General features: G+C 44.1%; 1 protein-coding gene across 1 annotated transcript in view; it reads left to right on the top strand.

Annotated features, from left to right (window-relative positions):
- COL5A2 (collagen type V alpha 2 chain) overlaps nucleotides 1-27,051 on the top strand; it is a 1,703,177-nt gene that overhangs the window by 162,375 nt on the left and 1,513,751 nt on the right. The window contains exon 4 of the mRNA XM_068247348.1: nucleotides 9,047-9,100. Within this exon, the coding sequence (XP_068103449.1) occupies nucleotides 9,047-9,100 (54 nt within the window). The remainder of the gene's footprint in view (nucleotides 1-9,046; nucleotides 9,101-27,051) is intronic.

Here is a 27,051-nt window from a genome sequence, read left to right as displayed (position 1 = left end):
TCAATAAAAAGGGTTTTTTTTTTTTTCTTTTTAATGCATTTGGCCAAGTAAGTTTGCACTTAGAAAGGAATTTGACTTGGCAGTGGTTTAACAGACACAAACAAAACAATACAAGGACAGACAGGGTATGTATTACAAGTCAAGGACAGTGTGTAAGTATAGTGGCAGTAAGCAAGGTGAGAAGTGTTCATTTGCCGTTCTGTGCTGCATGCTTTCTAGTTGTAGGAGATCTAGCGTAGTTCTGCATTAAGCATGGCTACCACCTGCGGGAAAAAGCTGTTCCTGTGTCTAGAAGTCTTAGTTGTGATTGACCGGAATTTTACTTCTGAAGGCAATAGCTGGATGATGGAGTGAGCAGGGTGAGAGAGGGGTTGGAGGTAATCCTGGTTGCGCTCTTTCTGCACCTGCTAGCGTAAAGATCCTGCAGGGAAGGTAAGCTGCAGCCTATTATCCTTTCAGATGTTCAGATTTTTCAGGGCAGTCCTCATTTATAGCCAAATGTGGTGTCAAAGGCTTTCTTCATATGTAGAGAGACCAAGGCTAGGAGTTGCTTATGCTTATTTGCTACATAAAGAATACTGATTACTTTTCCAACGTTGTCAAGTGAATGATAGTGGGGTATAAAACCTACTTGGTCTCTATGTATAAGAGGGTCCATGACTTTGTTCAATCTGGATACCAAGATTGAGGCAAAAATGTTGTAGTCTATATTTAATAAGGAGAGTGACCTATAATTTTTACTATGACTATGGTAGGATTAGAATGTGAGCTCCTCTGAGGAGTCGGTGACATGCCTATGTGCTCTGTAATGTGCTGCAGAAGATGTCAGTGCTATAACATACACATTAAAAACATGGAAAGACAGACTATGACTACGGTAGGATTAGATTGTGTGCTCCTCGAAGGACAGTCAGTGGCATGACTATGTACTCTTTAAAGTTCTGCAGAAGATATCAGTGCTATATAAATACATAATAATAATATGGTAGGACATTAGACTATGACTATGGTAGGATTAGATGTGAGCTCCTCTAAGGACAGTCAGTGGCATGACTATGTGTACTCTTTAAAGTTCTGCAGAAGATGTCAGTGCTGTATAAATACATAATAATAATATGGTAGGACATTAGATTGTGAGCTCCTCTGAGGACAGTCAGTGACATGACTATGTACTCTGTAAAGTGTTGCAGGAGATGTCAGTGCAACATAAATACATAATAATATGGTAGGATATTAGACTATGACTATGGTGGGATTAGAGTGTGAGCTCCTCTGGAGAACAGTCAGTGACATGATTATGTACTCCACAATATACTGCAGAAGAGGTCAGTGTTGTTAAAGTGTGTGTGTGTGTGAGTGTGTGTGTGTGTGAGTGTGAGTGTGTGTGTGTGTGTGGGGGGGGGGGGGGGGGGAGGGGGTTATAGATTGCAAGATAGGATAGAAATGAGAGGAAAAAGAGCATTAGATGGCTGAGAGAGACAGAGATAGAATGTGATGGGGAGGAAAGTGTAGGAGGAAAGAGACATTTTTCTTCCCAGGATTGCAGTTTGAGCTTTTTGTCTTGCTGACAAGACATGTAAATAATCAGCAGGAGCCCCCTGCTCACCATAGGGCCCCCTGGGCTCTGGGGCCTGAGGGCAATTGCACCCCTTGCCTTAATTGTAGCGCCAGCCCTGCTCACCGGTGGCTAGATATTTGGATGTGGTCTTGAGACTTTTGTGGTGGCGGGAAAATCATATTTAAGAGACGCATCTATGTTTTTGGATGAGATTGCTAAACTCCCACAGGTTCCTGAAGGGGCACTATTGGTTACACTAGATGTGGGGGTGTAGAGGCTGTTGAACACATCTTGTTCTGCGCATCAGATTATGGTTCGGGACAGGTCAGATTCCTATGTGAACTTCTGAAGTTGGTGTTAACCTGTAGTTATTTTTTATTTGAGGATCAATTTTATTTGCAGTTCAGGGGTACAGCTATGGGCTCGAATGTGGCCCCATCCTACATCTTTATGAATGCATATAAGTAAGCATTTGTGTATACTAGTGATATTTTTACAGCTAATGCTCTTTGTTGGTGTAGATATATAGATGATGTGTTCTGTGTGTGGGTGGGGCCACATTCGAGCCTTATTGATTTTGTGAATATTCTACATGGTTTATATCCAGATATTCGACTCACGATTCACTGTGACAGGAGTGAGGTCAGCTTTCTTGACACAATGGTGAGAGTGTTTGTGGGTAGGCTAAGCACAGACTTATACAAAAAGCCTACGGACACTAACTCTACCTTAAGTTTTGAGAACTTTCATCCTCCTGCCACTAAATTGTCCATCCCGTTTAGCCAGTTTCAGAGAGTTAATAGAATTGTAGAAGATCATGAAACTAGAGAGATCAGACTTAATGAGATGGATAGAAAATGTAGGCAGAGAAAGTATCCACCGAACATGCTGAGTAGGGCTAGGTCTAGATCAGGGATCCCCAACCTGTGGTCCGCGGCCCACTGGTGGTCCGCAGGACGCTTTCAGTTGGGCCGCGGGACTGTCCTCTTGCCCCCGCCCCCTCTGCAGCCGCCGCTGCTGTTATCTCTGGCGGCCGCTTGGTATCTTACATTCCCCTTTTCTCCCTCTTGTCAGCGTGTGAGTCACAGCAGCACGCCCTGCAGCTGCTGTGACAGAGAGGGAGAAAGCAGGAGAGAAAGAGCGGCTTCCTGTAGCGGCGCGCCGTTACTATGGGAACCGCTCTCTCTTTCCTGCTTCCTCCCTCTCCATCACAGCAGCAGCGGGGCGCGCTCCGGCGAGAGAGAGAGGGGAATGTAAGACACCGCCGGCCAAGGTAACTGCAGCAGCGGCGGCCGCGGGGGGGGGAAGTGGGGGCTGCTATACTTGGGCACTATACTGGGGCTCTTATACTGGGGCACTATACAAGCTATACTTGGGTACTATACTGGGGCGCTATACTGGGCACTATACTGGCTGTACTTGGGCACTATACTAGCTATACTGGGGTACTATACTGGCTGTACTGGGGCACTACTAGCTATACTGGGGCACTATACTGGCTATACTGGGGCACTATAGTGGCTGTACTGGGGCACTACTAGCTATACTGGGGCACTACTAGCTATACTGGGGCACTATACTTGCAATACTGGGGCACTATACTGGCTATACTGGGCACTATACTGGCTGTACTGGGGCACTACTAGCTATACTGGGGCACTATACTAGCTATACTGGGCACTATACTAGCTGTACTGGGGCACTACTAGCTATACTTATACTAGCTATACTGGGGCACTATACTAGCTAAACTGGGCACTATACTAGCTATACTGGGGCATAATAACTATACTGGGGCACTATACTACCTATACTGGGGCATACTAGCTATACTGGGCACTTTACTAGCTATACTGGGGCACTACCTACCAACACTGGGCACTATACTAGCTATACTGGGGCACTACCTACCTATACTGGGCACTATATTAGCTTTACTGGGCACTATACTAGCTATACTGGAGTAACTGTACTAGCCATACTGGGGCAACTAAACTCCCTATACTGGGGCAACTATGCTAGCTATGCCCCTCCGGTAACCCGCTGCGCACGACGCTGTCCACTAGGACGCTACACCCCCCGCGGGCCCCGGAGAAAAATTTGGTCAGAAAGTGGTCCCCGGGCCGGAAAAGGTTGGGGACCCCTGGTCTAGATTATAGGGAGATGTGTCAGGTCGGTGCAATCATAGACGAGTACACAATAAACATTGTGAGTCAATATAATGTATATAGTGACAGGATAGCTAATGTGAAATGCAGCCATTGGCATAAGCTTAAGGACATCCTGCCTGACATCGCAGAGTTTCAAGATCCTCCATTAATGTCATACAAAAGGGCCCCTACTTTGCCGGATAAATTGGTAAATGCGGATATGGGTTCAAAGGGAGTGTTTGCTACCTCATCAAGACCCAATGGTACCTATCCATATCTAAATTGTGTTTGCTGTAGTAGTATTATTAGGGCAAAGGATATTTATCATCCACATTTGGGGACTAAATATAAGATATGTGGGCAATATGACTGCAATTCAAAATATGTGGTCTATTGTAATGATCTGAGTGCTGCAGGTCTCTGGAAAGGAGTCCTGTCTTCACTCTGCAAATTGCTGAGTTGCTGCTCTGGTGAGGAATTTGCATCCACTTGGCATGCAAATTGCTTAGCTGTTTCCTTTCATGGCTTGCAGTATAAATACCATTTCCTCCCAGAATTCCCTGCTGGTCATAAAGGTTTGATCCTGCTAGACTTACCTTGAGTCTCAGCCCTTTGCTAATCGTTTGCTAAGATTATCTTAGAGTAATTCCTTGGCAGTGCACTAGCATTCCTTCTAGCGTAGTCAGGTTGTTATTATCTGTTTTGCCTTGTACTGTTTATCTGTTGCGATTGTCTTGTCGCCAGCGGCGGTCGACAGGAAATCGTTCTGTCTGTTTGGATCGCATTCGCCCTAGCGGTAGTGGCGGTGGTTCCTTCTGTATTCTGTTTTAGGGGTGCAAGCCAGAGCAGCGGTTGCTACTGGTTGCTCCATCTGTCTGTCTGTCTGGATCGCATCCGCCCTAGCGGTAGTGGCGGTGGTTCCTTCTGTACTTTGTCTGGCAGTGTAGGCCAGAGCTGCGGTTGCTACTGGTTACTCCTTCTGTCCTTCTTGTCTGGAACGAACGCTTGCTGTAGGCTCGGTGAGGTAACCATTTAGCAAGCGTTCGTATTCTCTATTCATTTTCGTGTTACTTTGGTTAGTCAGGGTTGGTACGCTTTGTCGCTATTGCGCTTCTCGTGTGGCGACCGTGCCGTGCACGCGCTTTGTCACTATTGCGCTTAACGTGTGGGGACCGCGTGTAGTTAGTCCTGTCTGTTCCTTTGCTCTGTCTTACTCAGTCTTGTTGTGTGTTCACCGTCGCCGGGTGGCGACTAGATTGGTGGACACACATACATTCTGTCTCTGTGCTCACTCTCTCTCTCTCTAAGGGCTATCTTGCCCTGCATTGCTTCAACTCGTACAATTCCTATTGGCATCTGTGGCAGTGCAGAGGGGTTGTTCCTCTGCACTCCACAGCTCCATCTGTCGATAGGAATTCCCCTCTACAGGTACATTGCACCAACGCTGGGTTCTGTTGATTTATACACTAGTGGAGGATTTCTGCAGTGTCAGCGCACATCTTGTGGGCTGACCACGGAAATAATCCCCCAAACGTTACAGTATGACCAGCCAAACCGAAATTCCCAGTGTAGAGGGAATTTCCGATTTGTACGATTTTTCTCAGGTTTTATTACCCAAAGGCACAGACTAACCAGCAAGCTCATGGTGACCCAGAACTCATTGGGGTGTGTAAGGGACTACAATGGTCCTAAAAGCCCCCTTACTAAGATGTTAAGAAAAACAAAAGTTTGCTTTCCTAAAACAGAAAGAATTTGCGATAATTCAGGTTGGAGTGAGCTTGAGATGTCTCCCAGAGCACCACTGCTGAATATATGCAAATTAACCATTGTACTCCATAGAGCCAAATTAATCCATGCCATGCACTGATGAGGATCAAACAATCCGAAACAGCCTGTATGCATGTTGGATTATTATGGCTCTGTACACATTAACAAGCTGACACATCATTGCATTCCAGCGGTTCTGGAGGTGTGTTTAGCTTCTAAGGGTACAATGGTTAATTTGCATATATTCAGCAGTGGTGCTCTGGGAGACATCTCAAGCTCACTCCAACCTGAATTATCGCAAATTCTTTCTGTTTTAGGAAAGCAAACTTTTGTTTTTATTACCCAAAGCAAAAGCATATGTGGATCCTATTATAGGCAGAATTATACATTATATTAAAGCAATAGGAAAAGCTATGCATGTTCCTGATCCCAACCCGTATGAGTGTTTCTTTGATATAGGGTTGTTTGAGCCTCCATTCACTCCGTGGGAGATTGGGGCTTTGATTGAGGAGTTTGAGTTTAATTGGAAGGCGTTTTGCGATTTTTACATCGCAGAAAGCGAAGAGATTCTTAATGCTTGTATTGATTCTGTGTACACTTTGATTGAATCTGATGAGTGTGACGAGTGTTTTGTGGATCTGGTGATTTGTGTGTGGCAGACGATTTTGGATGAATTGCACACACATCAACCAATTGACTCCAATAAAGAAACACCGTTATCAGATGATTGTTCCTGCCTTTCTGGGGTAAAGCAAGTGAGTTTGGATACTGTGCGATCTGAAATGAATGGGTGTATCACTGTTGTTGACACCTGTGTGAATCCTGAAAGATTTTCTTCTGCTTGTGTGGAGTTTGAATCTGTGCGATATAATGCCTGTTTTTCAGGTGTTCCTGTGAGCTTGCCCTGTACCATGAATGAAACCATGATGTCCACTCGCACTGACATTTGTGAGTCCCTTTCTTGCTCTGAAGAAAGTACTGACTCTCCACCTTGTACTCTGGATGAGTCAATATTGCCTTGCATAAAATCTCCTGCAGTGAACCTAGAGGCTCGTCTAGGTATTGCTACAATTCTCACCTGTTTTTCTGCCATTTTGGAATTGCAGTCTAGTTTGACTGCTATGCAGAATTCTGCGTCTAGTGAGATTAGAGTCAGGGAGTCAGTGTGTGTTCCAGTAGATATTCCTGTGCATCTTGTTCATGAAGATGAAATTCAGTCTCAGCGGATTGTAGAACCATCCCTGGGACATTTGCTCTGTCTGCAAAATGTAATTGATGTTTTGCCCTGTAACATGGATAGTTCAGAGTCCTTGATTTATTTGTCAGAAAACTTTGGAAACGATGCTCCTGAGGTTTTGTTAGATGTTCTGGAGGTCTCCGAGTTCCTCCCAAAGGGTGCAGAACTTTTAGGAGATTCCTCCGGCCCCCCTGATCCTTCTGAAGTATTGCACACTTCAGTAGGCATTGCTGTTATGCTGACTACTTTTGCAGCTCTTGTGGAGCTTCAGTCATGCGTAATCAATGATGAGTTTTGGTTAGATACAATTACAGTCACAGAAACTTCTAAGTCTGAGTCCAAGTCTTCCTTTGAAAGACCAGTACTTGTGACCACTACTCGTGATGTTTCTCTGCTCGGTCCTGGTTTTGGTCTTGTCGTGACGGACTCTGAGGTTGGCAGTTCCTCGACATGTCCTGAGGTTTCTCTTGTGCTAGTGTACCCCGATGCGCTCTGTGAGCCAGAATGCCCAAGTGTGTCTCGGTTACCAGCATGCTCAGATGCTTCCTCGGTGGAGACATGTTCTGATTTTGCCTGCCTGCCTGCATGCCCAGAAGTGGTCCCTGAAAGCCCTGATCTTGATGGTTGTCCTGGTAATCCTGAATCCGGAATTGTCATAGGTTCCATAGGGGTTCTTGATAGTTCTCCATGTGAGCCTGGTGAGCATTCTGGCCTCTTGGGGTCTCTGCGGAGCTTCAAAGTGTTCTGGGAGATTCCCGGGAGAAATTTTGCTTGGTACCCTGGATGGGATCAACAGTGGCTTTTGTGTTGATAGGGACACTTTGAATAGGTATTGTGGGAGGTTTGATATTTTTGGACGGTCCCTGGAAGGTGGTGGGTTTTGCTCAGAGAGTTTCGATGGGTTCTTCTCTGGCATTCACAGTTCTGATGGGTGTTACACTGAGGCTTGTAGTACTGATGGTCATGTTTCGGTGGCTTCTGCTTCCGACGAGGTCGGTTTCGGGAGGATTGACTCTGGAATTGGGCCTTGTCGGGCTGACCCGACCTTCATGAGTGTTCAGTCAGATTTTTTGGGAAATATCAGTTTTGAGAGACATCTGGAAGCCGTCCCTAGAAGGGGGGGTACTGTAATGATCTGCTCTGCTGTCTGCACAGACAGACAGCTTTTTGACCATTTTGTAGGTCTGAGTGCTGCAGGTCTTCTGGAAAGGAGACCTGTCTTAACTCTGCAACTTGCTGAGTTGCTGCTCTGGTGAGGAATTTGCATCCACTTGGCCTGCAAATTGCTTAGCTGCTTCCTTTCATGGCTTGCAGTATAAATACCATTTCCTCCCAGAATTCCCTGCTGGTCATAAAGGTTTGTTCCTGCTAGACTTACCTTGAGTCTCAGCCCTTTGCTAATCGTTTGCTAAGATTATCTTAGAGTAATTCCTTGGGAGTGCATTAGCATTCCTTCTAGCGTAGTCAGGTTGTCATTATCTGTTTTGCCTTGTACTGTTTATCTGTTGTGATTGTCTTGTCGCCAGCGGCGGTCGACAGGAAATCGTTCTGTCTGTTTGGATCGCATTCACCCTAGCGGTAGTGGCGGTGGTTCCTTCTGTATTCTGTCTTAGGGGTGCAAGCCAGAGCAGCGGTTGCTACTGGTTGCGCCATCTGTCTGTCTGTCTGGATCGCATCCGCCCTAGCGGTAGTGGCGGTGGTTCCTTCTGTACTCTGTCTGGGAGTGTAGGCCAGAGCAACGGTTGCTACTGGTTACTCGTTCTGTCTGTCTTGTCTGGAACGAACGCTTGCTGTAGGCTCGGTGAGGTAACCGTTTAGCAAGCGTTCGCATTCTCTATTCATTTTTGTGTTACTTTGGTTAGTCAGGGTTGGTACGCTTTGTCGCTATTGCGCTTCTCACTAAATATGTATGTACATCTATTTCAATTCTAAGTACATTTTCATTCACTATCAATTTGTACTGACTGCGTTTTTCTTCATCTTAAATGAAATGTTACACATGAATCTTCTTACTACTTTTTGTTCTCACATACTTCCAAAAAAGAGCATCTGGTCTTTACTTACCTAATATGCATAACCTGGAGGCTACTGATATTTGATTATAAACAGCATTCACAGTTTCTTCTAGACCCAAAGCATGTTGTTTCAATTGACATCTAGAGCATTCCAGCAAAATACAAGTTCATACCAAGATTAATATTTAATGCTTTTGGTAAATACACCAGATGTGAAAAGGCTTTTAACTCACAATTTGAGAAGGGGAGGGGGGAGAGATAGCTACTTAGTTCTTAAACAACAAACATATTTTAATGTTATGCTGTTTTCATTCAACAGGGACCACCTGGATCACAAGGACCTAGAGGAGAAAGAGGCTCAAAGGGGAAGCCTGTAAGTTTGCACATACATATATTATGTACTTGACCAATTATGCCATGCCATACTGTGAATCCCCCAAATCTCTAAATGTCTTTTTCTTTTTCAGGAACACACTACATCTACAGTGGTGTGTTGTGTCAGACAATATACAGTAATTGCATTTCTAACGTGATGCAATTATATTGTAAGTGTACGTTCACATCAGGGGTTAGTGACAAATACATTAGGCATGCCTGATGAATTGCAGTGCGTTATCACATACAGCGAACATTAAATGTGGCAGTGAAGCATACGTTTTATGTACAGTATGCTTTACTGTATGTGTCGCTCCGCATGCATAACATGCAGTGCAAATTTTCCCCTCAGTTGGATTGCATTTCTGTTTTTACAGTAAACACAACGCAACTCACCACTGTGAATGTAGCCTTAGGATGTAAGTGGATCATTTCTACCTGTAATTTTATGAATCCCGCATTAGGGCTCACTAACAGTACATGCAACTTGATTCCAATGCGGTTTTACACGTGATTACGTTTTTTTTGTTTGTTTGTTTTTTATGCGATTAAAAAACAGTCCTGCATGCTGTGTTTTTATTCTTTTGTTGTTGGCATCCAGTGAAAATCAGAATCACAAATCGGAGTTGCAAATCAGAATTGTTAATTTCATTGTAAAAGAAGCCTTACTTACCAATATTTATAGATGCCATGAAACTGACACATATAGACTTAACCAGCCGGGTGGTATGGACGAGCTCAGCTCGTCCATCACCGCCGGAGGCTGCCGCTCAGGCCCTGCTGGGCCGATTTTAGTGAAATAAAAAGCAGCACACGCAGCCGGCACTTTGCCAGCCGCGTGTGCTGCCTGATCGCCGCGAGCAGCGGCGAAAGAGGGTCCCCCCAGCCGCCTGAGCCCAGCGTAGCCGGAACAAAAAGTTCCGGCCAGCGCTAAGGGCTGGATCGGAGGCGGCTGACGTCAGGACGTTGGCTGACGTCCATGACGTCACTCCGCTCGTCGCTATGGCGACGGTGTAAGCAAAACAAGGAAGGCCGCTCATTGCGGCCTTCCTTGTTTATTCTGGGCGCCGGAGGCGATCGGAAGAACGCCTCCGGAGCGCCCTCTAGTGGGCTTTCATGCAGCCAACTTTCAGTTGGCTGCATGAAATAGTTTTTTTTTTATTTAAAAAAAACCCTCCCGCAGCTGCCCTGGCGATCTTAATAGAAAGCCAGGGTGGTTAAGTAGCCCCTGTTGTAATAAAGGTACTCCTAGTGCTGGTTGAATTTGCCTTTGTTCAGATTAAATTTACGTAAATTGATCCCAAAATTTTCCTTTCTGCAGATAGGGCAAAATGTTGGTGTATTTTGCGGTTTCAGGGGTTTGTACAGCAACCAAATGCTAAAAACACGCAGGCAGACAACCACGTTTAAATAAGAAAAAATGCATTATTAAGACACAAATAATTATAGATTGCATATTATTATTATTATTATTTAGCATTTATAATGCGCCGACATCTTCCGCCATGCTTGTCACTTAACTGTCTCTCAGAGGAGCTCACAATCTAATCGCTACCATGGTCATATGTCTATTATAGCCTGGGGCCAATTAACTTATTTGTGCATTTTTGGGACACACTTAAAAATTAAAGTTAGTTTTCCTATAAGTTCAATACAGTCGATTGGGAAAGTAGGCAGTAATAGAGTATATATACATACATATATATATATATATAGATATATATATAGATAGATAGATAGATAGATAGATAGATAGATAGATAGATAGAGAGAGAGCTAGTGTCACTAGGGGTACAAACATAAGTTGTCTGTGCACCCTTAGCTGGCTTCATCAAATATATACAGTGCATCAGTGTCAAAGTATAAACATCAAACCCCCCACCAAACATAAATTAACTGTCAGCAAAAAACTGCCAAGTCATAGCTGTGCGCTGCCCAGCTGACAGTGCTTAACCCTTCGTATCCAGACCTTGTTTCCCACTTATGGACCAGAGCAGTTTTGACAGTTTAGCTATGTCCTTATTTAATCAGCAATAACTTAATCCCTACTTATGACACAGAAACTAGGCTTTCATTGTATGCCATTTTTTCCCTCAAACAATTTTGTTTGTTTGCCTATGAATTTTAATGGGAAAAGAAGGAAAAAAATAGAAAAAACATACTATTTCTCAGTTTTTCCAATTCCAGTTTAAAGGACTTACGAGGCCAAGTCCATGAAAAAAAATAAAAAAAAGTTAGCTACCTTGCTCAGCTTGTAAGGCACGGAGGACGCCGTCCGCGCCCTCCGTGCCGTTCCGCCTGGTCCCCGCCGCTGCACAGCCCCCCGAACGGTCCCCGACCGCGCGGCCCGGGTCGGGCTCCCCAGCCTGTACCAAGATGGCCGGCGGAGCTGGCCGCGGCTGCGCAGTCTGCATAGCCGCCAGTGCAGCTGCGCAGCTCTAAGGCCAACCCCCCGATCCACGCAACAGTAGCGTGGATCGGGGGGTTGGCCTTAGAGCTGCGCAGCCGCACTGGCGGCTATGCGGACTGCGCAGCCGCGGCCAGCTCCGCCGGCCATCTTGGTACAGGCTGGGGAGCCCGACCCGGGCCGCGCGGTCGGGGACCGTTCGGGGGGCTGTGCAGCGGCGGGGACCAGGCGGAACGGCACGGAGGGCGCGGACGGCGTCCTCCGTGCCTTACAAGCTGAGCAAGGTAGCTAACTTTTTTTTTTTTTTTTTCATGGACTTGGCCTCGTAAGTCCTTTAAAAATAAAAAGTGCTACTGTAGATAAACACAAATTTTGTTTGGCTATTCTTACCGCTTATCACAAGACTTAGATAATGTTCCTGTCACAAATTATGGTGAAAATATTTGATTCTGAAATAATGGTACAGTATTTTTCACTAGGAACTGAGAAAATAAAAGTATTTTTAATGGTAAAAATCAATCTCATTAGCTCAGGAAACATATATTCCCCTTCACCAATTAGTGCTGCACAAGTTCATGCCAGAAATGTGCACAGGAGCAAGCCCAATCCTGCACAGCACAGCTTCTGCTACAAGACGTATATATCTACTGACTCGTAGCTTAGATGAAGTCATAGAGGATGTAGATATACTGTAGTGGTAGAAAAATTGGTTAAATACCTAATTTCATGGGGGGAGGCTGCTTAAAGTTGGTGTGTTCCAACTTCAATTCAAAGAGCTGTGACTGTGATGCAATCACACACCCTCCTCGGCATAGGCACATATATGTTTCAGCATGCAGATACACCTAAAATTGTAAGTTACCAGCTAGTCAGAGCTGGAAGTAAATACGAATACTTTTACTTGATTTACTGAATGCTTTAATCTTTGTGAATTGCAATTTCTTGAGGTATTTACCACACAAGTTGGTAAATGTATCTCACTAGTCGTAATTTTATTTTTCAGTGCGGTAATAGGTTTAGTGAATTGGCGTTTGGCAAGGTGATCATTAACCACTTAAGGACCGTGGGCTTTACCCCCCTTAAAGTGGAATATAACCCTGCATTTCAACTTTGCTCTAAAACATTATTTACAGTATATTATATGCAACCAGCATTTTTTTTTTTACTAGACCAGCATTGGAAGGGTTACACAGAGCTTTAAAGTTCCTGGAGATTTCTGCCAAAGAGTAGCCAGCGCCGTGCATCTCTCTCACATGTGATTCTCTCACATGTGACTCGGCGGCGGCTGCTCTGCGGTGCTGCTCTGGAAGTGCTGCCGCTCTCTCCCCGTGTCAGAGCGGTCAGCTGCGGTGGGGAGAATATATTGGCACCTGGTCCTGGGGGGGAGAGGGGGGTCGGCCAGACATAGGCATGCTCTGCATGCTACAGTATCTGATATGCTGCTTGCGTCCGGAGCTGGGGGAAAAGGTTAGATAGTAACAAAATTAGATTGATTTTTAACTTGTACATTGGCTTTTTGGCTCACTTATATAATAAATAAAACATTGCAATAGTGTTTTAAATTTCAATTTGGGGGCTAACAGTTACTCTTTAAGGACCAGGCACTTTTTTTCCATTCAGACCACTGCAGCTTTCACGGTTTATTGCTCGCTCATACAACCTACCACCTAAATGAATTTTGGCTCCTTTTCTTGTCACTAATAAAGCTTTCTTTTGGTGCTATTTGATTGCTGCTGCGATTTTTAATTTTTATTATATTCATCAAAAAAGACATGAATTTTGGCAAAAAAATGATTTTTTTAAATTTCTGTGCTGACATTTTTCAAATAAAGTAAAATTTCTGTATACATGCAGCACGAAAAATGTGGACAAACATGTTTTTGATTTAAAAAAAACCCATTCAGCCTATATTTATTGGTTTGGGTAAAAGTTATAGCGTTTACAAACTATGGTGCAAAAAGTGAATTTTCCCATTTTCAAGCATCTATGACTTTTCTGACCCCCTGTCATGTTTCATGAGGGGCTAGAATTCCAGAATAGTATAAATACCCCCCAAATGAGCCCATTTTGGAAAGAAGACATCCCAAAGTATTCACTGAGAGGCATAGTGAGTTCATAGAAGATATTATTTTTTGTCACAAGTAAGCGGAAAATGACACTTTGTGACAAAAAAAAAAAAAGTTTCCATTTCTTCTAACTTGCGACAAAAAAAAAATGAAATCTGTCACGGACTCACCATGCCCCTCTCTGAATACCTTGAAGTGTCTACTTTCCAAAATTGGGGCATTTGTGGGGTGTGTTTACTGTCCTGACATTTTGGGGGGTGCTAAATTGTAAGCACCCCTGTAAAGCCTAAAGGTGCTCATTGGACTTTGGGCCCCTTAGCGCAGTTAGGCTGCAAAAAAGTGTCACACATGTGGTATTGCCATACTCAGTAGAAGTAGTATGATGTGTTTTGGGGTGTATTTTTACACATACCGATGCTGGGTGGGAGAAATATCTCTGTAAATGACAATTTTTTCATTTTTTTTACACACAATTGTCCATTTACAGAGAGATTTCTCCCACTCAGCATGGGTATGTGTAAAAATACACCCCAAAACACATTATACTACTTCTCCTGAGTACGGCGATACCACATGTGTGGCACTTTTTTGCACCCAAACTGCGCTAAGGGGCCCAAAGTCCAATGAGTACTTTTAGGATTTCACAGGTCATTTTGAGAAATTTTGTTTCAAGACTACTCCTCACGGTTTAGGGCCCCTAAAATGCCAGGACAGTATAGGAACCCCACAAATGACCCCATTTTAGAAAGAAGACATCCCAAGGTATTCCGTTAGGAGTATGGTGAGTTCATAGAAGATTTTATTTTTTGTCACAAGTTAGCGGAAAAATGACACTTTGTGAAAAAAACCAATAAAAATCAATTTCCGCTAACTTGTGACAAAAAATAAAATCTTCTATGAACTCACCGTACTACTAACGGAATACCTTGGGGTGTCTTCTTTCTAAAATGGAGTCATTTGTGGGGTTCCTATACTGTCCTGGCATTTTAGGGGCCCTAAACCGTGAGGAGTAGTCTGGAAACGAAATTTCTCAAAATGACCTGTGAAATCCTAAAGGTACTCATTGGACTTTGGGCCCCTTAGCGCAGTTAGGGTGCAAAAAAGTGCCACACATGTGGTATCACCGTACTCGGGAGAAGTAGTACAATGTGTTTTGGGGTGTAATTTTACACATACCCATGCTGGGTGGGAGAAATAACTCTGTAAATGGACAATTGTGTGTAAAAAAATCAAGATTGTCATTTACAGTGGTATTTCTCCCACCCAGCATGGGTATGTGTAAAAAATACACCCCAAAACACATTATACTACTACTCCCGAGTACGGCGATACCACATGTGTGGCACTTTTTTGCACCCTAACTGCGCTAAGGGGCCCAAAGTCCAATGAGTACCTTTAGGATTTCATAGGTCATTTTGAGAAATTTCGTTTCAAGACTACTCTTCACAGTTTAGGGCCCCTAAAATGCCAGGGCTGTATAGGAACCCCACAAATGACCCCATTTTAGAAAGAAGACTCCCCAAGGTATTCGTTAGTAGTATGGGGAGTTCATAGAAGATTTTATTTTTTGTCACAAGTTAGCGGAAAATGACACTTTATGGAAAAAAAACTATTGAAATCAATTTCCATGGTGGCGTAGTGGTTAGTGCTCTCGCCTTTGCAGCGCTGGGTCCCCGGTTCGAATCCCAGCCAGGGCACCATCTGCAAGGAGTTTGTATGTTCTCCCCGTGTCTGCGTGGGTTTCCTCCGGGTACTCCGGTTTCCTCCCACATTCCAAAAAAAAACATACAGATAAGTTAATTGGCTCATCCCTAAATTGGCCCTAGACTACAGTACTTACACTACATAATACAAACATAGACATATGATAATAGTAGGGATTAGATTGTGAGCTCCTTTTAGGGACAGTTAGTGACAAGACAATATATATATATATATATATACTGTACAGCGCTGCGTAATATGTCGGCGCTATATAAATACTAAATAATAATAATAATAATAATAATAATATGCCTGCCAATAGAGATGACTCTGTGTGGCATTAAAGCATCATCATAGGCCCAAAGTAAATCACATATAAACCGGGGGTGTCCACACTCAAGGGAAATTCAAACATGCCGTCTTATATCGCCAACCCAGGACAGATCAGCAATATCAAGCATGGAAACCGATCCTTCTTCTGACTTTTATGCTTACCTGTTTTTTTGGTTTTCAAGCTTACCTCTCCTCCACCTGGGACAATGTGCGAAAGACCACTGAGTGTGTGCCTACTCCTGTGTCTGGAGTTCCCTAGGTTCTAATAGTGTACCTGCTCGTGGTACCTCTCAAAGCACTCCCCTACGCATAGGCCAGGCTGGTCAGGACATTTGGGACAATAAAAAATGGTGTCAGTCCTTCTTCTAGCACTGCTGCAGACACGACAACGTTTTCTTCGGATGCGTTGACCTAGGGTACTCGGAATCTGATAGGCGTAATGCCTTCCATGCAGTCGGCTAGTTGCATCTGGGGGGGGGGGGGGGGGCCTGGCACCTCCTGGATACAGGATGTCCAGAATGATCTGTTCCTGAAATTGAAGGAAAGATCCAGTTCTCCCAGCTTTACTGTAGAGAACAAAGCTGTTGTATACTGCCAATTGAATCAGATAAAAAGACACTTTCTTATACCATCGTCTTGTTCTCCGGGAAATTAAATAGGGCGCTAACCTCTGGTCATTGAAGTCCACCCCTCCCATGTTGACATTATATTTGTGGACGACAAGGGGCTTTTCAATGACCGCAGTTGCCCGTTGAATTTGGACTGTCGTGTCTGTGTGAATGGTGGACACAAAGTAAACGTCCCTCCATTTCACCGCGAGCAGGTCTTCAGTATGCAAGCTGGCCCTCTGCCCCCGTTCAAGTCTGGTGGTAACGAGCCGTTGGGGGAAGCCCTAGCGACTAGGCCGCGCAGTGCCACAGCATCGGATTCCTTCTAACTTTAAGTGCTGATAGAGGGCCACACTTGTGTAATAGTTGTCCACATAAAGATGGTACCCCTTCTGGAACAAGGGTGACACCAAGTCCCACACAACCTTTCCACTGCTCCCCAGGTAGTCAGGGCATCCGACCGGCTCCAATTTTGAGTCTTTTCCCTCATAGACCCTAAAACGACATGTATAGCCTGTGGCCCTTTCACAGAGCTTATACAGTTTCACCCCATACCGGGCGTTCTTGCTTGGGATGTACTGTTTGATGCCAAGGCGCCCGGTAAAGCGTAAGAGGGACTCGTCTACGCAGATGTTCTGTTCAGGGATATAAGCATCTGCAAATGTTGATGACAGGTGGTCTATGAGGGGTCGAATTTTGTGGAGCTGGTCATAAGCAGGGTGGCCCTTTTCATGACAGGTTTTGTCGTCGTTGAAGTGCAGGAAGCGCAGGATGGACTCAAATCGTGTCCTGGACATGGCAGCAGGGTACAAGGGAACATGATGTACTGGGTTCGTAGACCAATACGACCGCAATACATTCTGTTTCATTAGTCCCAAGTGAAGGATAAGGGCCAAAAAGATTTTAATGTCGGAAACTTGGACTGGTTTCCACTGGAAAGGCTGGGCATAGCTGCTCTCCGGGTGCTCGGTGATGAATTGTGTGGCTTTACGGTTGGTCTCAACCACAATTAAGTCCAAGAGAACCTGGGTGATGAACAGCTGCAAAAAGTCTAGGGCCGTTCCTAGATGAGCTGTCGCCACCTGGACTCGAGACTGGGCGGTGAAAGGGGGCACTACGGGTGCGGCGGAATCAGGGGATTGCCAATATGGATGTGCCAGCACCTCTGGGAGTCTATGGATACTACTGGCCCGTCTTCTTCTTGGTGGCTGCGACGGGGGTACTACTGCACTTGCCACCGTACCAGTTTCAACTTCCATACTGGCGCTCACCACTTCACCAGGGTCTACGGAAGTACTGGTACCAAGTCCAGGAGATGCTGCGCTGCTGGTGCCTGCCTCACCAAGAAAACTCTCATCAGCGCTAGCACCACCCTGCTGCCCTTGAGGCGGATCCTGCGCCACCTGCGGTATAACGACATGGGGTCTGGTACGCCTGGCTCTAGCCGGGACCACAGCCTCGTCATCACTTTCGGTCAGAGAACCACTGTTTTCCACAGGTTCAAATTCGGACCCGGATGATTCGTCGGATGAGTCTTCCCAAAAGCTCTCATCCGACTGGTCCATGTACCTGTATACCTCCTCATCGGAAATCCCCCTTCTTGCCATTGTGGATTTCTAAATTTATGGGGTTTTCCTCCGAGACTACCCAGAAAAAAAGAGCACCTACCTAGCAAAAGGGAGTATTTGAGAGGTATTGGGGTTGGTGGGAAGTGGGGTCTCAGAGGCAATCAAACAATCACGGGACAATCAAATACAATTACAGCACAATCGACTCCAATCACAGCACAAGCAAATCTGATGCACTCGGAAGGTGGTGGTTGGAGGTGGTGGGGGGGAGGGTGGGGTTGGGTGTGGCGGGAAGTGGGGTCTCAGAGGCAATCAGACAATCACGGGACAATCGAAGCCGATCACGGGACAATCAAATACAATTACAGCACAATCGAATCCAATCACAGCACAAGCAAATCTGATGCACTCGGAAGGTGATGGTTGGAGGTGGGGGGGGGGAGGGGGGGGGGGTTGGGGTGTGGCGGGAAGTGGGGTCTCAGAGGCAATCAAACAATCACGGGGCAATCGAAGCCGATCACGGGACAATCAAATACAATTACAGCACAATCGAATCCAATCACAGCACAATCAAATATGATGCACTCGGAAGGTGATGGGGGGAGGGTGGGGTTGGGTGTGGCGGGAAGTGGGGTCTCAGAGGCAATCAAACAATCACGGGACAATCGAAGCCGATCACGGGACAATCAAATACAATTACAGCACAATCGACTCCAATCACAGCACAAGCAAATCTGATGCACTCGGAAGGTGGTGGTTGGAGGTTACATAGTTACATAGTTATTTTGGTTGAAAAAAGACATACGTCCATCGAGTTCAACCAGTACAAGGTACAACTCCAGCCTGCTCCCTCACATATCCCTGTTGATCCAGAGAAAGGCGAAAAAACCCTTACAAGGCATGGTCCAATTAGCCCCAAAAGGGAAAAATTCCTTCCCGACTCCAGATGGCAATCAGATAAAATCCCTGGATCAACATCATTAGGCATTACCTAGTAATTGTAGCCATGGATGTCATTCAATGCAAGGAAAGCATCTAAGCCCCCTTTAAATTCAGGTATAGAGTTTGCCATAACGACTTCCTGTGGCAATGCATTCCACATCTTAATCACTCTTACTGTAAAGAACACTTTCCTAAATAAATGGCTAAAACGTTTTTCCTCCATGCGCAGATCATGTCCTCTAGTCCTTTGAGAAGGCCTAGGGACAAAAAGCTCATCCGCCAAGCTATTATATTGCCCTCTGATGTATTTATACATGTTAATTAGATCTCCTCTAAGGCGTCTTTTCTCTAGACTAAATAAACCCAGTTTATCTAACCTTTCTTGGTAAGTGAGACCTTCCATCCCACATATCAATTTTGTTGCTCGTCTCTGCACCTGCTCTAAAACTGGAATATCTTTTTTGTAATGTGGTGCCCAGAACTGAATTCCATATTCCAGATGTGGCCTTACTAGAGAGTTAAACAGGGGCAATATTATGCTAACATCTCGAGTTTTTATTTCCCTTTTAATGCATCCCAAAATTTTGTTAGCTTTAGCTGCAGCGGCTAGGCATTGAGTACGATTATTATTTAATTTGTTGTCGATGAGTACTCCTAAGTCCTTCTCCAAGTTTGATGTCCCCAACTGTATCCCATTTATTTTGTATGGTGCTAGACCATTGGTACGACCAAAATGCATGACTTTACATTTTTCAACATTGAATTTCATCTGCCATTTATGTGCCCATATAGCCATCCTATCCAGATCCTGTTGCAATATAACACTATCTTCCTTAGAGTTGATGATTCTGCACAGTTTTGTATCATCTGCAAAAATAGCAACATTGCTCACTACTGCATCCACTAGGTCATTAATAAATAAATTGAAGAGCACTGGACCCAGTACAGACCCCTGTGGGACCCCACTGCTAACAGTCTCCCATTTTGAGTATGATCCATTGACCACAACTCTTTGTTTTCTGTCCATTAGCCAGTTCCCTATCCAAGCACACAGACTCTTCCCCAGTCCTTGCATCCTCAACTTTTGCACCAGACTTTTGTGGGGAACAGTGTCGAAGGCGTTAGCAAAGTCCAAGTATATCACATCTACAGCATTCCCAATATCCATATTAGCATTCACTACCTCATAAAAGCTGAGCATGTTAGTCAAACAGGACCTGTCTTTAGTAAACCCATGTTGATGCTGAGAAATAAGATTTTTTCTACTATGAAGTCATGTATAGTATCTCTTAGTAACCCCTCAAATAGTTTGCATACAACTGATGTTAAGCTTACAGGTCTATAATTTCCTGGATCTGATTTTTTGCCCTTCTTAAATAATGGGAAAACGTGGGCTGTACGCCAATCCACTGGGACTCTGCCAGTTGAAAGAGAGTCACAAAAGATAAGATGCCGAGGATGCATGCCATCTGGGCCAGGTGCCTTGTCTATTTTTAATTTATTTAGTCTTGCCTTCACTTCTTCCTGCGTTTAGTATGTAATATTACAGTTAGAAGATTGAGACTCTTCTGCCTCTGTAATTTGCAACAGTGCTGTTTCCTTTGTGAAGACAGAAGCAAAGAAAGCATTTAATAACTCTGCCTTACCTTGGTCATCCACCATTGAGTTCCCACCTTCATCCTTTAGGAGTCCTATACAGTCAATCTTTCTTTTTTTAGAGTTGATGTACTTGTAAAACTTTTTTGGGTTAGATTTGATATCCCTAGCGATTTGATTTTCAGCTTCGATCTTTGCCAGCCTAATTTCTTTTTTACAATTTTTATTGCACTCCTTATAATTGCTGAGTGCAGCCTTGGTCCCCTCCTGTTTTAGGACCTTATAGGCATTCTTTTTCCTCTTAATTTTATCTCTAACCTTTCTATTCATCCATAGAGGCCTTTTTTTATTCCTAGACATTTTGTTTCCATATGGGATATACATACTACAATATTGATTGAGAATACGTTTAAAAGCTTGCCATTTCCCTTCAGTGTCCTCCCCTTGTAGTACATTATCCCAGTTCACCAAACTTAGTGCCTGCCTAATTTGATTGAACTTTGCTTTTCTAAAATTCATAGTTTTAGTGGTCCCGCTGCCCCGTGGCCTATCAGTCACCAGATCAAACGTTATCATGTTGTGATCACTATTTCCCAAATGTTCTTGAACCTGCACATTTGATACATTATCTGGTCTATTTGAAATGATCAGATCCAGTAACGCATTCCCCCTAGTTGGTTCCGTTACCATTTGAGTCAAGTAATTGTCCTGTAGTGCTGCCAGAAATCTGCTGCTTTTACCAGAATGGGTAGCCTCAATACCCCAGTCAATGTCTGGAAAGTTGAAGTCGCCCATAACTATGACCTTATTTTTACTTGCAGCTTTTTCAATTTGCTGTAGTAATTGCAGTTCTGCAGCTTCATTAATATGAGGTGGTCTGTAGCATACCCCAATAAGCAATTGGCAACTTTTATTTCCACCATGAATATTTACTCAAACGGACTCCACATCTTCGCAATCTTCCTCCATCTCATCGTTGAGGACAGCTGTAAAATAATTCTTAACAAAGAGACAAACCCCTCCACCTTTTTTCCCTGTTCTATCCTTCCTAAACACATTGTATCCTTTTAAATTAGGTGGTGGGGGGGAGGGTGGGGTTGGGTGTGGTGGGAAGTGGGGTCTCAGAGGCAATCAAACAATCACGGGACAATCGAAGCAGATCACGGGACAATCAAATAAAATCGCAGCACAATCGAATACAATCGCAGCACAATCGAATACAATCACAGCACAGTCAAATACAATGCACTTGGACGGTGATTGGGGGGGGGGGGTCTGAGGGCAATTTGAGGGGGTGGGGGTTGATCAGGAGCCCGCACGGGGCAGACTGAGTCCTGATCTGATGAGAGGCAGACACAGGGGGTTACTGATCGCAGATCAGTTAGTGATTGCTGGGGAGGACAGATGTAAACAATGCGCAGGGGATGTAATCAGGAGGGGGGTCTGAGGGCAATCGAGGGTCTGGGCAGGTGATTGGTTACCCCCACGGGGCAGTTAGGGTCTGCTCTGATGGGTGGGGGTGCAGAGGGGTGATGGATAGGTGATAGACAGGTGATCAGAGGGGGATCAGGGGGTAAGGTAGCTGTATACAGATGTATACAGTATACAGGGGGGTAGTCTGAGATGGGGTCTGGGGGTTATCTAAAGGTAGGGGGGGGGATCAGGGGTGATTAGAAGGCAGTTAGGGACCTAATCTGTCGGATAGCGTCAAAAGTTAGTGGCAGGTGGGGGGGGGGGGAGTGGGGGTTGTAGAGGGGTGCAAGGGTGCTGGGCAGGGGTCTGCTGGGGTGATCAGGTGGGGTATGAAGGCTGGGGTGAGAGATCAGGGACTCTGTGGGCAAAAAAAACAAATGTGTTGTGGATACTCACAATAGCTTCCTCCTCGCTGGTGGTCTCTGGAACAATGAGACCATGAGGCGAGGAGGAAGCATGTATAAGGCACTTTGTTTACCTAACAAAGTGCCTTATACGCACTGATTGGCCGGTAACTTATATTCCTCCGCTCGCCGGCGCTGCTAAGTGGCCGGCGAGTGGAGACTAAATGCCGGGCTTCCGATCCCCGGCGGAGGATCGCGTCACGGATGACGCTATCGCTCCGCCCATGCCCCTACAAGGACCGCCGCCTTTGGGCATGAGCTGGTCCTTGTGGGGTCCACTTCCCGGCCGCCTCTGTGCGTTAGGCGGTCGGGAAGTTGTTAAAACCAGCTGTTTTCTGCATTACCAAATGCGGAAATGCTTAGTGAATTGTGGTCTAAGCTGTCTACAAATTTCATGCATATTGTATGCAGCTTGAAACTGGGCCAGTCAGAAATGATAAAGTTGATTTGATTAATTATTTAACATGCTGCATATAATTTGCATAAAATGTACATGCAAGCTAGAATTATTTGCATTTCATTGACATCCCGGATGCACATGCAGTGATCGCCGCAAGCCTGTTGCAAGGCTGGATTTACGGTGGTCAGTTGCATAATGCTTTTATTAAACATTACTGCCACTGGGACGTGAACTTCATGTCCACAGCAGCAGCTGCTATAGCCGCAGGGATGCGATAGTCACACCCCTGCAGTTTGAGGGGCTGTGCGCACGATTGTGTGAGTAGAAGCCCATGATCGGAATGTTCCCGGCAACAGGGGGGATTGGTGGCAGGGAACAGAAGTCCCCTGAGTCAATCCATGCATGTCCACCGAGAATGATCACTGTTTTTGTTCAAAAACAGTGATCATTCTTAAATTGTGCCCCTGCACTTCCTTCTGCTCGCTCGTTTCCACCACTCCCCCGCTAATCGTTAGATTAATGAATGGGAACATTGTTCCCATTCATCCATCTCCCTTTTAGGCCCCCGTGATCGCAGGCATCAATGGATGCCTGCGTCACTTCCCTAGTTACACAGTAACACATTACTTCCTATTTAGCGTATTTATTGTAAGCTAATAGAAAATGATGCATGAGGACATCTTGTGGCCAAATAGTAAAATTACACCTACAGGCATTAGGGACTGAAATTTTTCTAATATGTATGTCAAGAGGGTATATTATTTTTTCATTATGGGCTTGTAAATAGGGATGGATGTAAAACTGAAAAAATGCACCGTTATTTCCAAATAAAATATTGTCACCATACATTAAACTAGGGATATAATTTAAACGTTGCAATAACCAGGACAGATGGGCAAATAAAATGTGTGGCTTTTATCCACAGTAGAACATTTCATTTTTAAACTATAATGGCTGAAAACTGAGAAATAATGAATTTTTTCCCCTTAAAATGCATTTAGAATAAAATAATAGCATAATGTACCACCCAAAGTAAGCTTAATTGGTGGCGAAAAAACAAGGTATAGATCATTTTGTTGTGATAAGTCGTGATAAAGTTACTGTGGAATGAATAGGAGAAGCACTGATATGTGAAAATTCCTCTCGTCCATAAGGTGAAAACAACCCACGGGCTGAAATGGTTAAAATCTGTGTGAGTTGCAATGCAACTGCAATGGAGAATGGACATAAACATTAATTCAAAGTCTGCATGCTGCAAGTTAGAATAAAGTGATCTGTTACAATGCTGTACTGTGAACAGGCCCACAGAATTGTATGGGCAGTGAGTTGACTTGCAGAATTATTCTGCAATGCAACTGATGACTGTGAACTAGCCCAAACAGGTGCAGATGACAAGTACAAGGACAAGTCCCGGGGGAGGGGAGGTGGTTAAAGAGACTCTGAAGCGAATAAAATTTGCAATTTTTACCTTGTAGTTTGCTTCAGAAGCCTCATTAGAGGTAAACCACCGCGTCCCCGCTGCAAAACGAGGGGTTTAGACCCCCCAAATCACTGGGCAAACATCCACGACCATCTTGAACGTGGATTGTGCTGCACTGAGAGTCAGAGTTTTCAACTGCAGCTCTGCCTCTCCTGACGTCAATCGCCGTGCCGATCTCCGCCTCTCCCTGCCCCTCTCTGTGAAGGAAGAGTGAGGGGACGGGGAAAGGCGGCGATCAGCGGCGATTGACATCAGTAGAGACAGAGTCTCTAAAGTTCAACAAAGATACAATTTAAGTAATCCACAATGCAAAGCGTTTCGCAGGTTATATCCTGCTTCTTTAGGCAATCAAAGGAGTAAAAATTAGTGCAAGACTGGTTCCAAGCCAAACGCCTCTGTCTGGCTTGCATCCAGACTTGTACTAGTTTTTACTTTTTGATTGCCTGATGAAGCAGGATAGAACCTGTGCAATGTGTTGCATCATAGAGTACTTAAATAAACACTTCCCCTCCCCTGGGACTCATCCTTGTACTTGTATCTACGTCCTTGCAAAATCCCTCTACACCTCTCATTGACATAGATACTCGTCCCTTGCTGCCGCGCACTCCCACTTGCTCCCACCCTCATTCACTCTGCTGATTGTTAGAGGGGATATCAATGACATTAATTTAAGGCCATGTGTCAATGATCGCCAGCATCAATGAGATGCCTTGGGTCATTGTAACTAAGGGAAGTTACCCATTCACACATTACTACCTGTTAGCGTATTAATAGTACGCATGGGGATATAATGCAAGAGGACATCTTGTGGCCAAATAGTAAAATTACACCTACATACTTTTTTTTTTTTTAAATAAAACATCCTACATATACATTTATAATTAACCCCTTACCTCCCACACTCTCTTATAGTCAGCCACATAAAACTTTTGCATTAACAAAAATTAACCACTTCCCAACTGAGGGGTTTTACCCCTTGACCACCAGAGCAATTTTCACCTTTCAGCGCTCCTTCCATTCATTCGTCTATAACTTTATAATTACTTATCACAATGAAATGAACTATATCTTGTTTTTTTTGCCACCAATTAGGCTTTCTTTAGGTGGGACATTATGCCAAGAATTATTTTATTCTAAATGTGTTTTAATGGGAAAATAGGAAAAAATGTGGGGAAAAATGTATTATTTTTCAGTTTTCGGTCTTTATAGTTTTCAAATAATGCATGCTACTGTCATTAAAACCCATGAAATTTATTTGCCCATTTGTCTCGGTTATAAAACCGTTTAAATTATGTCCCTATCACAATGTTTAACGCCAATATTTTATTTGGAAATAAAATTGCATTTTTTTCAGTTTTACGTCCATCCCTAATTACAAGCCCATAGTTTATAAAGTAACAGTGTTATACCCTCTTGACATAAATATTTAAAAAGTTCAGCCCCTAAGGTAACTGTTTTTGTATTTTTTTTTAATTGTAATTTTTTTTTTCATTACAAAAAAAAATAATTGGGGAGTGTGGGAGGTAAGGAGTTAATTTTTTGTGTAAAACTAATGTAATTGTATGTGAAAAATGCTTTAGGGTGTAGTTTTACTATTTGGCCACAAGATGGCAACAGTAACTTTTTGTTTATTGCAACCTGCAAGCGTCCTTCCGGACGCTTGCAGGAAGTACTAGGAGGCTGTGAAAGTTTTTTTTTTTTCTCACAATGATCGCGCTGCTTATCGGAGCAGCTGCGGATCATTGCGGGGCTTAGATCAACGAACGGGAATAGATTTTCCCGTTCATTGATCTCCGGGCGAGCGGTCGGCGGCGTGTTTACTAGCGGGAGTGCGTGCTAGAGCAAGCGGAAGTGCGGGCAGCGGCGGGAGCGCGGAAAGTACGCATTTCTCCGTCCCTGGGGGTGAAAGGATGGAAAAAGGGACGGAGAAATGCGTACGCGTGGGGGTAAAGTGGTTTAATAAAATTACAATTAAAAAAAAAACATAAATAGTTATCTTCGGGTCTTTTTAAATATTTCTATCAATGCTCACATTTGTGAGTATAAACTCTTATACGCCTTACTACTATACCAATTGCTCCTTGAACATACTACATTATTTTGGGCTCTTTGTGTTCCTTTTTCTCCTTCTGCAAGTTCATGTGAAAGAGCCCTTTATGTGGCTTCAAGTGCACAATTACATAGAACTAAATACTTAACCAGCTATTTAAGGTTCTGTAGTTTTGCTCACACCATTGGAGAATCACTGTGGCCTATTTTTTACTTCAATTGAAGCAAGAAGTTTTAAATCAGGATGATACCATTTATTGGCTAACTACAAATGAATAAGAATAAACAAGCTTTCGGCCTTGCAGCCTTCCTCAGGTTTACATCCTGTTAGTTTGCAAGCTGGTGGTACAGACAGCTTATATACATGCAGCATCAAAAGGGAAAACAGATATTTTTTTCAAGCATAAATATATCATTAAGATGCCTTAATACAAACAGACCATCTAAATGGGGTAAGATAAGGATCCTTGTTTACTTTATTGCTCACAGACCTGGTATTAGGATTGACCCAGAGGTATAGTAAATTCTTAGTTCACAAGTTCAGCTAGGGTGGCTGAGACAGTTCATATATCATCAATCTCATACCAATATAGAAAGTTGTTGTCCTTATTGAAACCCTTCTGCACAGCTTTGAAACAATTTATAAATTTTGTTTCTGCTATTAATCGATCATTTGACGTTTTGAAGCCGCCCTTCAGGGCAGTGACACGAAGATCATCCATGCTGTGTCCATTGGACCGAAAGTGTGTAGCAACTGGGAGTCCAGATTTGGTATCATTAATAGTGTGCCTGTGTCCATTCATACGTTTGCGCAGAGTTTGTCCAGTTTCTCCCACGTACATAACATTGGGGCATTTAGCACACATGATCAGATATACCAGATTGGTGGACCCACAAGAAAATTTACCTTGTACTCTGT

This window comes from Hyperolius riggenbachi, chromosome 7, assembly GCF_040937935.1.
Source record: "Hyperolius riggenbachi isolate aHypRig1 chromosome 7, aHypRig1.pri, whole genome shotgun sequence".
NCBI classification, from domain to species: domain Eukaryota; kingdom Metazoa; phylum Chordata; class Amphibia; order Anura; family Hyperoliidae; genus Hyperolius; species Hyperolius riggenbachi.
This window is presented reverse-complemented; position numbering and strand designations above follow the sequence as displayed.